The sequence below is a fragment of the Oncorhynchus kisutch genome, linkage group LG28 (genome assembly GCF_002021735.2).
Source record: "Oncorhynchus kisutch isolate 150728-3 linkage group LG28, Okis_V2, whole genome shotgun sequence".
Classification (NCBI taxonomy): domain Eukaryota; kingdom Metazoa; phylum Chordata; class Actinopteri; order Salmoniformes; family Salmonidae; genus Oncorhynchus; species Oncorhynchus kisutch.
The window spans coordinates 11,930,876-11,945,315 of record NC_034201.2 but is presented as its reverse complement, the minus strand read 5'-3'; the positions used below and the strand labels follow the sequence as shown (position 1 = coordinate 11,945,315).

At 47.4% G+C, this 14,440-nt stretch overlaps 1 protein-coding gene across 3 annotated transcripts in view; it reads left to right on the top strand.

Moving 5' to 3' along the window:
- LOC109873113 (roundabout homolog 1) overlaps positions 1-14,440 on the top strand; it is a 148,427-nt gene that overhangs the window by 122,313 nt on the left and 11,674 nt on the right. For 2 of the 3 annotated variants that reach the window (XM_020464659.2, XM_031807852.1), the window contains 10 exons: positions 1,789-1,797; positions 2,103-2,227; positions 2,414-2,585; positions 7,844-8,049; positions 8,147-8,397; positions 9,553-9,719; positions 9,889-10,010; positions 11,406-11,640; positions 12,855-12,976; positions 13,243-13,414. In XM_020464659.2, coding sequence (XP_020320248.1) covers positions 1,789-1,797; positions 2,103-2,227; positions 2,414-2,585; positions 7,844-8,049; positions 8,147-8,397; positions 9,553-9,719; positions 9,889-10,010; positions 11,406-11,640; positions 12,855-12,976; positions 13,243-13,414 — 1,581 coding nt within the window. The remainder of the gene's footprint in view (positions 1-1,788; positions 1,798-2,102; positions 2,228-2,413; positions 2,586-7,843; positions 8,050-8,146; positions 8,398-9,552; positions 9,720-9,888; positions 10,011-11,405; positions 11,641-12,854; positions 12,977-13,242; positions 13,415-14,440) is intronic. The other variant, XM_020464660.2, reaches the window with a different exon arrangement.

The window sequence follows — 14,440 nt, the reverse complement described above, 5'->3', positions numbered from 1 at the left end:
CTCTCTATAGGCCTAGCTCTACACCCAGAGGGAGAGAGAGGAAGTTCCGGTCTCCGAGTGTCTGAACTGTAATAGAGTTCATCCCCCTCTCTCTCCCCTCCAGGTTTATGTGTTCACTGGGGGGTTGTAACTCTGTCCAAACGGGCCACAGAGATGCCTCATAACTCAACCCAACACTTCCATGCAAGGCTTTTCACACCTTTGAGTCAACAAGCCCAATAGGTCTCATAGGGATGGGAACAGGCCACGCCTTGTCCCAGCAACCCTACTGAGCACACACAGTAATACACACACGTGTGCGACATACGCACATACACATCGGCACAAATGCAGTACACACACACCTGTGCGACGCACACATTCACACACACGCTCCAAGATACATAGTCTCACACTCCACCCTCACTTTACTGTCCCATTGAACTGACCAAACACACAAGCTTGTGTGTCCCCTCAACAACGCCTCCATTCACCCTATAAACCTGCCAAGGGAATTCATGCCTCTGGCCCCAGCTAACCCCATAAAACACATGCTGCAAGTCAGGGGTCAGCACTAGGCCTTCAATGTGGATCTATCAGCACGACAACAAACTTTTCAAACACTCCCACCACTGTTTGTGTGTGTGTGTGTGTGTGTGTGTGTGTGTGTGTGTGTGTGTGTGTGTGTGTGTGTGTGTGTGTGTGCAAGTGCGTGCAAGTGCGTGCACACATTTGCTAAGGAAATGATCTTTGTTCCCAGTGATTGATTAAGTTCCCATGTTACTCCACATAAATGAAATTAGACAGAAAAGTTAGCAAGGAATGTACAAATCCTGGTCCTAAATATTACATTGAAATACATAGTGATAGAAACACAGTGTTCTCCAGGTGCATAGTATTCAGTAAATGGACATTGTTACATTTTTTCTTAGTATATGAAATATGGTGGGAGCCTGTAGCTGGGTGGGCATGTGGCCCGTGAAGGGGGTCTGGTCTGAGCTCAACACACTCAGGCAGGGGGCAGGAAGAGATGCTCCGCTTCCTCTTCCTCATCCAGCACGACATGCTGGGAGCTGGACCCTGGCTCTTTTTAAGTCCATGGTCACATATTCGTCACATCCCACTCCGGAAACATGGCTATCAGGCTTGGTGGTTATGGGGTTCAGCCAAATCCAACAAAAACAACATTGTTTCTCTCTGTCTTCCCCCCCGTCTGTGTCCTCCCTTACCTCTCCCTTTGTCTGGACCTTTCTTTAAGGTCTTATATGTTTTTCTTTGTATCATTAAGAAAAAACATTTCCATTCTACTGTAGGGTAATAAGGATAAAATACTGCCTATACAGTTATTTGAGGCAACATGCGTGTATTTGTGTGTGTGTCCACAGTAACTGCATGTGTGAATGTGTGTGTGTGTGTGTGTGAACCACATGCGTGTGTGTTTTTGATCGTGTTGAGGAATGTAGATGGAGGGAGGGAGATGTATTTACAGTCAAACCCACACTGAAGCAGTCTCGCAGTGGAGTCCCGTTCATTAAATACACACCCCCTGAGACCAACCGTAGTCAACTCACAGTGACTGATTAGTGGACTGTTACTCTACTGCACAAACAGAGCTTCTGTGCAGCATATGCCCCTCGCGGTCTATCAGATTGTTGTGTATTCCGTTCCTTTACTCACTCGTGTATTCATTCATCAAAGTGTTTGTTGAAAATGTTTCATGATTGACTGATAGTCTTTTACCGTCGCATGTGCCTGTCATCATTATTCATCTCCTGCTCTTGTGTTTGCTTCTCTTCTCTTCTCTTGTAGTCTTCACTGGTAAGTTGTCATCCGTCGGTCATCCTCCTCCACACTGACAGCAACACGACATCATTAGTCATTACAGTCCTCATCTCCTTCCTCCAATCCTCCAATAGGAGTTCACATTTCAGTTGTCACGAGCAACCGGTAGTAAGTGGGTGATAAAATAAAATGCATATATTTAAGTGAAAAAAAGGTAAACAGTCATTTTTTCATCCTATTGTATGTGATTTTATGGTTTGTTTTGACATTCTTTTGCAATGCTTGCAACGTTTTTCAATGTTTGTCCTGTTAAACCAAGGTCCATCTCTCCACCCCTGCAGTGCCCCCAGCGTTCGCCATGCGCCCCAGAAATCAGGTGGTGGCAGTTGGGAGAATGGTCACCTTCCAGTGTGAGGCCACTGGCAACCCCCAGCCTGCCATCTTCTGGCAGAGGGAGGGCAGCAATGTGAGATACTATCCAGTCTATTTATGATGTAAATGTTGATACATAGGTCTATATGTTGAAGAAAAGATCTTGAATGCACCGTATCCTTAGAGTGTAGGTTATTGATAACACCATGTCCAATGTATGTATCAAGGGTAAACATGTAATTCCAGTCTCAAGACCAGTCTCTTTCTCTCCGTCCTCCAGAGCCTGCTTTTCTCCTACCAGCCGCCTCAGCCCTTCAGCCGACTTTCCGTGTCCCAGACAGGCAGTCTGACAATCGCAGACGCCCAGCGCTCAGACGCCGGCTACTACAGCTGTCAGGCCCTCAACATCGCTGGCTCTGTCATCACCAAGGCCCTGCTGGAGGTCACTGACAGTGAGTGAGGGAGGGGAGGAGGGAGGGTTTCCTCTAATCAACTGACCAAAGCCTCCATTGGCCTGGTTGACTGAGTTGTCTCTCCATGATTGGAAAATGCTGAATTTCTGGCCCCCAATGTCATTACTGAATGACTTGATGATTGCTGGCTGGATGTATGGCAGATCAGCCTGTCCTGTTGACTGGCGAGATACCGTGGCCTTTATACGGTTCAGTGTTTTTTGCTGGTTACTGCTGGCCTTGGTGACTAATTGTTGTTGGAGTGATTTCAGGAACCCTCAGCTGCAGGCATTTGGGCTCCAAACCCCCTGTTCCCATGGTGACAGTGCAAGCAGACCGCCCATACCCTCCTTCCCAATTGAACCCTCCCCCAAAACACATACACACATAATCACATTTTCATACACACACACACACACACACACACACACACACACACACACACACACACACATAATCACATTTTCATACACACACACACACATATTCACATTTTCATACACACATATATATTTAAACCTAGACACCTTTCGTTCTCCTCCCTAATGTCATGCTGGTGAACCGAATTATGATAATCCTGATAATTGCATCAGTTATTAAAAACAGAATTAAAATTTTGAGTCTGGCTCCAAGACCTACAACAGTAATTACAGCAGCCAGCACCAGCAGCAAAGTCTACTTGGTTATAATAAACTGACCTGAGAGAGTGTGAGCGTGTGTGTGCGTGCGTGTGTGGATGCGTGTGCGTCTTCACTATGTACATATATTAAGTTAATTAACATAATTGCCTGAGGCTGGTACTGGCGGCAGGCGTTGTCTGTGCATGGCCGTGACTTGGTGGCAGCTATTGGTTCTGGGTAATCATATGGTAATGCTTTCTGCAGCCGCGCCAGGGAAATGAGAGTCACCTACTTAATGTACACTCAATTACACTTAATGGAAATGAAACAAGGATGTAGCATGTTTGATTTAATCCAGCTAGCACTCCTCACTCTGCCATCCCTTATTTCTCCTTCTAGTGAATAGGCTTACCCATCTCTCTCTTCCCCCTCCACCTCTCTCCACCTCTCTCCATCTCTCTCCCCCTTTCTCCCCCTCTCTCCCCCTCTCTCCCCCTCTCTCCACCTCTCTCCACCTCTCTCCACCTCTCTCCACCTCTCTCCCCCTATCTCCACCTCTCTCCCCCTCTCTCCACCTCTCTCCACCTCTCTCCCCCTCTCTCCACCTCTCTCCACCTCTCTCTTCCCCCTCCACCTCTCTCCCCTCTCTCCCCCTCTCTCCCCCTCTCTCCCCCCTCTCTCCACCTCTCTCCCCCTCTCTCCACCTCTCTCCACCTCTCTCCACCTCTCTCCACCTCTCTCCCCCTCTCTCCACCTCTCTCCACCTCTCTCCCCCTCTCTCCCCCTCTCTCCACCTCTCTCCACCTCTCTCCACCTCTCTCCACCTCTCTCCCCTCTCTCCCCTCTCTCCACCTCTCTCCCCCTCTCTCCCCTCTCTCCACCTCTCTCCACCTCTCTCCACCTCTCTCCCTCTCCACCTCTCTCCACCTCTCCCCTCTCTCCACCTCTCTCCACCTCTCTCCCCCTCTCTCCACCTCTCTCCACCTCTCTCCACCTCTCTCCCCTCTCTCCCCTCTCTCCACCTCTCTCCCCTCTCTCCACCTCTCTCCACCCTCTCTCCCCTCTCTCCACCTCTCTCCCCCTCTCTCCACACCTCTCTCCACCTCTCTCCACCTCTCTCCCCCTCTCTCCACCTCTCTCCACCTCTCTCCACCTCTCTCCACCTCTCTCCACCTCTCTCCACCTCTCTCCCCCTCTCTCCACCTCTCTCCACCTCTCTCCACCTCTCTCCACCTCTCTCCCCTCTCTCCACCTCTCTCCCCCTCTCTCCACCTCTCTCCACCTCTCTCCCCCTCTCTCCACCTCTCTCCCCCTCTCTCCACCTCTCTCCCCCTCTCTCCACCTCTCTCCACCTCTCTCCCCCTCTCTCCCCCTCTCTCCCCTCTCTCCCCTCTCTCCCCTCTCTCCACCTCTCTCCACCTCTCTCCACCTCTCTCCCCCTCTCTCCACCTCTCTCCCCTCTCTCCACCTCTCTCCACCTCTCTCCACCTCTCTCCACCTCTCTCCACCTCTCTCCACCTCTCTCCACCTCTCTCCCCCTCTCTCCACCTCTCTCCCCCTCTCTTCCCCCTCCACCTCTCTCCACCTCTCTCCACCTCTCTCCCCCTCTCTCCACCTCTCTCCACCTCTCTCCCCCTTTCCCTCCTCCTTCCCCGTTTGAATGCTGTATCTGTATAGAAGTAACTTGCTGCCATTTCCTCTGGTGGTTTTCAAGGTATTTCCATTATTTTCCCCTGTGCCTCTGATTTTGGAGAGCCTTATCCTGTCTATTTCCACTGGGTTGTGAAGTGGGAGAGTGATGGCTGGCTGCTATCTAAATGGGATTGGTTATTTGTTGGTCTGTGGTGCTCCTACTATTGCCCAATGATTAGCCAGTTGCTCTGGGCATTGGGATAATCTGATTTCTATTCCCCTTCAATGCCCAACCTGTCACTCCTATTGTGTTCTTCTCGTGCCAATTTTCCTCAATATCTCTCACATCTCATCTGTCCTTGATTTTCTCTGTCTCTTTTCTCGCCATTCTATTCTCTTCATTCCAGCTTTCTCTCTCTATCTGAAGTGATGATAGAGAGTCCTATTTATTCTGACCCAGACCTGGGTCAGACCTGGTTCAGACCAGGGTTAGACCATGTGTATTTCAGTCTTAGTTATTTAAATACGTTTTATTTTATTAGTATTTTCAAATAATTTCCTATAAAGAGCCTGCTATTTGAAAGTATTTGCAAGTACTTACACTGAGTATAACAAACCTTAGGAGCACCTTCCTAGTATTGAGTTGCACCCCCCTTTTTGCCCCCGGAACAGCCTCATTTCTTTGGGGAATGGAGTCGACAATGTGTCGAAAGTGTTCCACAGGGAAGGTTGCCCATGTTGACTCCAATGCTTCCCGTGGTTGTGTCAAGTATTAAAACCTACCCCAACCAAAAACGTGGATAGATGGCAGCATTTGCACAAAAATGAAAGTGCGAACCTTTAAGGTGATTGGGAATATGGTTGAATTAAAATTGTGCAGAAAGGCAATCAAACAGACAAACGTCAGTACAAAGACAAAGTGGAGTCGCAATTCAATGGCTCAGACACGAGCGTATGTGGCAGGGACTTGCAAAGGGAGAACCAGCCACGGCGCGGACACAGATGTGTTGCTCCCGGACAAGCCAAAAAACCTTCTTCAGCCACATTGAGGATAACACAATGCCACCGACGCAGCCCGCTCCCAAAGACTGTGGACTTTCGTTCTCCGTGGCCAACGTGAGTAAAACATTTAAGCGTGTTAACCCTCGCAAGGCTGCCCGGCCCAGACGGCATCCCTAGCTGCGTCCTCAGAGCTATCCCAGTCTGCTGTCCCCATATGCTTTAAGATGTCTACCAAGAACCCAAGAAAGACAAGGTAACTGAACTAAATGAAGTGCTTTGAGAGGCTAGTTAAGGATCACATCACCTCCACCTTACCTATGTAAGGAATACCTATGTAAGAATGCTGTTCATTGACTACCGCTCAGCCTTCAACACCATAGTACCCTCCAAGCTCATCGTTAAGCTCGGGGCCCTGGGTCTGAACCCCGCCATGTGTAACTAGGTCCTGGACTTCCTGACGGGCCGTCCCCAGGTGGTGAAGGTAGGAAACAACGCCTCCACTCCGCTGATCCTCAACACAGGGGCCCCACAAGGGTGTGTGCTTATCCCCTCCTGTATTCCCTGTTCATCCAACTCAATCATCAAGTTTGCAGACGACACAACAGTGGTAGGCCTGATTACCAACAATGATGAGACAGCCTACAGGGAGGAGGTGAGGGCCCTGGCAAAGTGGTGCCAGGAAAATAACCTCTCCCAAAAACGTCAACAAAATGGGCTTGGTCCCTAAGACCCTCACTAACTTTTACAGATGCACCCTTGAAAGCATCCTGTCAGGCTGTATCACCGCCTGGTATGGCAACGGCACCACCTAAAACCGCAGGGCTAACCAGAGGGTGGTGCGGTCTGCCCAACGCATCACCGGGGGCACAATGCCTAATCTCCAGGACACTTACAGCACCCAATGTCACAGGAAGGCCATTAACATCAACCATGGCCTGTTCACCCCGCTATCATCCAGAAGGTGAGGTCAGTACAGGTGCATCAAAGCTGGGACCGAGAGACTGAAAAATAGCTTCTATCTCAAGGTCATCAGACTGTTAAATAGCCTTCACTAGCCGGCCTCCACCCAGTACCCTCCACCTCAGTTACTGTCACTAGCTGGCTACCACCCGGCTACTCAACCCTCCACATTTGAGGCTGCTGCCCTATGTACATAGACCTGGAATCACTGGTCACTTTAGTAATAGGACGCTGGTCACTTTAATAATTTTGACATACTGTTTTAATCATTTCATATGTATATATTGTATTCTACTGTATTCTAGTCAATGCCACTCCGACAGTACTCATCCTTATATTTATATATTTCTTAATTCCATTATTTTACTTTGAGATTTGTGTGTATTGTTAGATATTACTGCACTGTGGGAGCTAGGTACACAATAACATCTGTTAAATATGTGTATCTGACCAATACAATTTGATTTGATACCCCGTATGTATATCCAAGTTGCAGTTCTTGACACAAACCGGTGCACCCTAGCACCTACTACCATACCCTTGTTCAAAGGCCCTTAAATATGTTGTCTTGCCCCTTCACCCACCGAATGGCACAAAAACGCAATCCATGTTTCAATTGTTTCAAAGCTTAAAAATCCTTCTTTAACCTGTCTCCTCCCCTTCATCTACACTGATTGAAGTGGATTGAATAAGTGACATAAATAAGGGATCATAGCTTTCACCTCTGGATTCACCTGCTCATTCTATGTCATGGAAAGAGCAGGTGTTCTTAATGTTTTGTATACTCAGTGTATTTTTAAAACTAGTTTTGAAATATCTGGATTAAATGCATGGGAGTTTATTTGAGTCAGTTTATTTGCGATTTTTTAAAATATACTTTCCAAGTGTATTTCCGAATGCATTCCAATATTCAACTACTTGTCTTAAATGAAATACTTCCAAATGTCTTTGAAAGTAATTGAAATACCCTAAATAGTATTTTAACCCATGTCTGATTCCGACAGTATACCTGGTATTAAACAGTACATTCTCCCTTTTGAATAGTGGTGTCAGACCGCCCCCCTCCCGTGATCCGACAGGGCCCAGCCAATCAGACAGCACCTGTGGACAGTACAGTGGTCCTGGGTTGCATAGCAACAGGAACCCCCACTCCAACAGTCCATTGGAAGAAAGACGGGGTGGTGGTGTCCTCCGATGACTCCCGCATCACTCAGATAGACACAGGAGCCCTGCAGATCCGTTACACTAAGGTAGGGGGCAGCATAACACCCCTCTCACACATAAAGACCACCACTCAGACACTACTCAATGAGCCCACTCTCACACTGTGTCTCTGTGTCTCCTCAGCTTGGAGATACAGGCGTATACACCTGTTTGGCGTCCAGCCCCAGTGGAGAGGCATCCTGGAGGGCCTACGTGGAGGTGCAAGAGTTTGGAGTGGTTGTCCAGCCGGGTCGACCCACAGACCCTAACCTGATCCCCAGTGCCCCGTCCAAGCCTGACGTGACTGACGTCAGCCGCACCTCTGTCACACTGTCTTGGAAACCCAACCCTAACGCTGGGGCCACGCCCACCTCCTATGTCATTGAGGCATTCAGGTAAGTGTAGGAGGGCCGAGATCTAATATGTTTGTCTAATATGTTTTCATGGCTGTATCTACGGTGCCTTCCGAAAGTATTCATACTCCTGGACTTATTCAACATTGTGTTGTGTTATAGCCTGAATTCAAAATGGATTAAATAGATTTTTGGGGGTCAACCATCTACGCACAATCGCCCATACTGAAAAAGTGAAAACGTTCTTAGAATTCTTAACAAATTTATTGAAAAATGTAATTACATAAATATTCACACCCATGAGTCAATAAATTGTAGAACAACCTTTGGCAGTGATTACAGCTTTGAGTCGTCATGGGTATGTCTATTAGCTTTGCAGGTCTGGATTTGGGGATTTTCTCCCATTCTTCCTTTATTCTCAAGCTCTGTCAGATGGGGAGCGACGGTGAATAGCAATCTTCAAGTCTTTCCACAGATTTTCAATGGGATTTAAGTCTGGTCTTTGGCTGGGCCACTCAAGGACTTTCAGATTCTTGTTCTGAAACTATTCCAGCATTGCTTTGGCTGTATTCTTGGGGTCATTGTCCTGTTGGAACATAAATCTTCGCCCTAGTCTAAGGTTGTTTTAGCCAGCTTTAGGCAGAGTCGGGTAGTTCCATATTTTTTCAATTTCCCAATGATGGAGACCACTGTGCTCATAGAAATAGTTTTATTCTCTTCCCCGGATATATGCCTCATCACAATTCTATCTCGGAGATCTGCAGACAGTTTCTTGGACTTTGTGGTGTAGTTTCTGCTCTGACACGTACTGTCAACTGTGGGACCTATATATAGACAGGTGTTTCTTTCTAAATCATTTCCAAACAATTGAATTGTAGTGACATCTCAAGGATGATCAAAGGAAATTGGATGCACCCGAGCTCAATTTGACATGTCATAGCAAAAGGGTGTCAATACTTATGTAAATTGATTATTTCTGTAATTTATTTTCAATAAATATGCAAAAATATCTAAGAAACATTTTCACTTTTTCAGTGTGGGGTATTGTGTGTAGATGGGGGTGAGAAAACAAATCAATTTTGAATTCAGGCTGTAACAAAAGAAAATGCAGAATAAGTCAAGGAGTATGAATCCTTTCTGAAGGCACTGTGTATGCACTGTTGTGAGTGATTGACCATTGTTCCTCCCGCTGTGCAGTCACGCGTCGGGGAGTAGCTGGGTGACTCTGGCTGATCATGTGAAGACGGAGACCTTTGTCCTGAAGAACCTCAAACCAGGTGCCGTCTACCTGTTCCTGGTTAGAGCAGCCAACGCCTACGGCCTCAGTGACCCCAGCCCCATCACTGATGCCGTCAGAACACAAGGTGAGACAACCCCCTCCTCTGCCACCTCTACCTGATGATACAGTCCCATTCATCTGATGACCGAGACACTGAGACTTAGTGGTCCTCATATCCTAACCACATGGCTTGGCTGGGGCAGTGTGAGTGCCAGAGTGAACTAACCCTTCCCTGTCTCTGTGTCCCCATGCAGACACCCCTCCCACCAGCCAAGGAGTGGACCACCGTCAGATCCAGAGGGAACTGGGGGACGTGGTGGTCAATCTGCACAACCCCACCATCCTCTCCTCCTCCTCCGTCAGGGTGCAGTGGACGGTGAGTAGAGTCCTGGCCCTGGGCCCAGCTGTCTGCAGATACTGTCCTGCCAGAAGAGGTTACCCTAGTGTTTTTCTGTGTCAGCTGTTTTAGAATTATTACACTCAGTTTCTTACACTGCTTGGTCTGTTGGTCTCCCTACACCGTGATGTGCTGGCATGGCTATGTCTAATATTAACAAAAGGCAACACAAAGTATGATTTGATTTGTTGACAGATGATGTTCTTCAGAACACATAGTTGAGTCTGTAGGCATAGACTGTGCTGTATAGCCAGCTGTGGGTAGGATGTGGAACTGTTGGCCACCTGTTTTGATCCTGGCCTATGAAAGAGGTCATTTCTACCTTGTGAGATGTTTCTCCGTCTCTCCCCCATGAAGGTGTTGGTTCCATCAGTGATGTATGGTCTGACTTGTGCACATGTCAGGGGTGCGGTCCTAAACAGAGCCAGGGTGTAAATAGTTTAGTTGAGCAGGGCCAAAGCCAGGCAGCCAGGCAGGGAGAAGGCATCCCCATGGCCAGCATCAGTGGAAGTTGGCAGGAAGAGCTTTTGACTTTCAGAAGACTTGGACAAACATTATTAATAGGGCCACTGTACAGTACAAATGAACATGATACTTTTTTTAAACAGGTGATAACAGTTTGTTATGGGCCATTGCCAAATAACAGGACATGGGCCCAGTCCTTCATAAAGTGCTTATGTAGTGCTAGGTTCCTCAGCTGTATCTACGATACCTAACTCTTGAGGCCCATGTTTCTGCGAGTGCTGGTTAGCAGTGTCCTCCTGGCAGTGTCCTAACCAGTCCCAGGCTCTCAGGAAGCTGGCGGCTAGTGATGACCTCATGCTGTGGTTTCTGTGAGCTCTGGGAGATCAGAGGGGGTGGAACCTAAGCTCTCCCTGTAGACAACATAGCACAGGGCTGAAGAGCTCTCCTGGAGGATGTCACTGGATATGGTTACCAGCCCAACACACACAGCAGGAGAGTTATGGTTCATAATGTGTATTACTTTTTGAACGTGGTGTTTTTCTACATCGGACACACTGGCCCAACACCTCAGACCTCTGTTCTACAGTATGTTCTGCTGGTGTAATGGCTATTTGACACTGGCTTCATAGATCCCAGAAGCTTACAGTTAAATCGTTTTGGTTGGAAGTACAATATTAAATATCAATGACCATGGCAACCAGCATTTTATAGCTATTTAATATTTACAGTAGGGTTTACAGTAGGGTTTCTCTTTCCAGTGTGGTATGGGTGCTACACAAACTGAATGAACTGGGCCTTTATCACTCCTTTCATGAGTGGAGACAAAATATTCCTCAGGACCCCTGTCCCCTGTCCCCGTCCTAACCACTGTAAGAAATCCTAACATCTGTTTCCCTTCTCTGCCACTAGGTGGAGCAGGAGTCTCCGTACATACAGGGCTATAAGGTGATGTACAGGGCGTCTGCTGATCTGGGCCAGCCAGGTGGGCAGTGGGGCGTGTTCGAGGTGCGGACCCCTGGAGAGGACGGTGCTGTGGTGCCTCAGCTGAAGAAAGGGGTCACCTACGAGTTCAAAGTGCGTCCCTTCTTTGATGAATTTCAGGGAGCGGACAGCGAGGTTAAGGTGGCCAGGACGCTGGAGGAAGGTAAGAGGCTGGAGCCAGGGGTCAGGGGTCAAGGGCTGCTGTTAGAGAGGGCTGTGATTGGAAGTGTGGATGGAGATGATAGGTTTCATACAGCAGTTCTAGTGTTAGGTTGGAGTAGGTTGTTTTGTGAGAGTTTTATTCGCCTAGGCAAGTTAAAACAAAGACAACTTGACATTTTACATGTATAAATAAATGCATGAGAATTTTGAGAAACCATAACACATCCCTTACACCACACTGTGCTTGCTAATTGTTCCGGAGATGTGTGGATGTTACTGTGAGGTTGTAGTAATCATCATTGGTGAGGTTTGGGAGTTGCACATTGTTTAAAGCTTATATGCGTGTACTGTAGCTCTTCCAGTGTGTGTACTCTGTATAGATGAGTGCGTAGCAGCAGCTGTGGAGACAAATTGTGCTGTTAATTGTTATCTGAGTTCATAAGTAGAGCCCCAGTAGAGCCCCAGCCAGCCCGAGACAACAGACATGCCTGCTTTCATTATCTTTAACCAGAAGGTGCATAAGCTCCCGAGGTCAATGCACTACGGATTCAGTTGAATTGCTCTCATCAGGCGACTAGCACCATCGCTGCAGCACGGCACACAAAGCCCCCAAGTGTTACTAGAGCTCCAGCAACGTGTCATTCAGCACAGCATCAGCTCAGACAATCCCTCTATTATATTGATGAGAAACTTGCCACGTCGACCTGTGGCTTCATGTGGGTTTCATACTCGTGGGCAGATAAATGAGGGATAGGATGTGGTACATCCAGAGTCCCGGTTCGTCAGAGAAAACATGGTGTTGCACATTTCCTAAAATCTGCTCACCTTACAAAGGCTAACAATTGTCACAACATGAATACAAATGATTCACTCTAGTTCCATAACCTTAAATTAGTACATATTTTTTAAAGATATTAACCTCGATTCATTCCACATAATGTTCATTAGCTGGTTACGATCATACTGTTCATTAGCTGGTTACGATCATACTGTTCAGTTCATTCCTGTTGTTTAGAGCTTACTGTATGTTTTCAGAATACTCTAAAACTACTGCATATGTGGCGGTCTGATGCCTGTCATCTGAATTGTCACTAAGTGTTCTTTCAAGTTCAGTAAGAGACATGGCAGACTCTGAGCATAGCTCAAATGAGAGTGAATGTCTTTGATGTCATCATGATGTCTGTGCGTCTGTCTGACGGTGGGTCCCTGTCTCAGCCCCCAGCGGAGCCCCTCGGGGTGTTACCGTGACGAAGAGCGATGCCAACGGGACTGCCATCCTGGTCGCCTGGCAACCACCTTCCGAAGAGGAACAGAACGGAATGGTACAGGAGTACAAGGTAAGATGGAGGGAGGGTGAGATAGGGGAACAAACAGAGAGAGGTATAGAGCAGAACCTCAAGCCTCACACTTTTCCCCCTCAAATCTCCTTGGGTGCGTGTGTTTTTAGTTGCTCCAGCAGAGGTGGACTAAGTATTGAGGAGGCGTTGCCATCTACTGGACTAATGTTGAAATGTCTTATAACAGGTATTTTGGCATTTACTGAAAGAACAAAGTCCCTGTCTTACTATTCCCCCTCCCCTTTCTTTTACACTGTCCTCTCCAGATCTGGTGCCTGGGCAACGAGAGCCGTTACCACGTCAACCGGACAGTAGATGGCTCCACCTTCTCCGTGCTGATCCCCAGCCTTGCGCCAGGGATACGCTACAGCGTGGAGGTCGCCGCTAGCAACGGCGCCGGCCCTGGGGTCAGGAGCGAAGTCACCTTCTTTCAACTTGGTGAGCTGCTCAACTGTAGTTAACACCTGTCAGCCTCCCCTAAGTATAGAGTTTCTCTAAAAATACATTTGATCTCAGAACCAGGAAGCGGAAAAGGTGAGTTCAGTGTTAATCCACTGTCTACTCCGGTTCAGCCTGTCTAAGCTCTTTTCATTCGTAGCCATCGGATAGATGGCCTGTGTGATTTGCATACTGTGTCAGTTCTCACCATGACCAATGTACACAGTACAGGGTGTCCATCTCAAGTCCCGACATGAACATGTCCCTGAGTCAGGTATCATCATCATCAAAATAATGACCATTTAGCCGTCTCCTGCCTTAGCCTCAGTTTCACCATTCGTGACAAAAAGCACACACACCACAGGTATTTTCAACTCGATTTTCCACCTCCATCTTCTTAGCACATTCCAGCTTTTTCGCATGGTCCATAGCAAGCATTTAGAGTAGCTTCATGGAGCCAATTCACGAGGATAATGTCACCTTGAGTCAAGTCTCAAACCTTGGCGTCCAGTTCACCTCTTGGCCTAGCACTCTAAAGAGGAGCAGAGAATGAGAACATTCTTCATGACAGATTATGTGCCCAGATGTATTTAGAGAGAACTCATTTCTCCAGCTGTCTCTCCTATCTCATCTCTGTAATGCTGTTTTCCATCTCCGACTCCTATCCTTCAGTTGAACTTGAATGTTTTGAAGGACTGATGTTTGTCCTTCAGGATCCTCCTCACTTTCTTTCCCTGCCAATGTACAGTGAGGGAAAAAACAATTTGATCCCCTGCTGATTTTGTATGTTTGCCCACTGACAAAGAAATGATCCGTCTATAATTTTAATGGTAGGTTTATTTGAACAGTGAGAGACAGAATAACAACAAAATAATCCAGATAAACATGTCAAAAATATTATAAATTGATTTGCATTTTAATGAGGGAAATAAGTATTTGACCCCCTCTCAATCAGAAAGATTTCTGGCTTCCAGGTGTCTTTTATACAGGTAACGAGCTGAGATATGGAGCACACTCTTAAAGGGA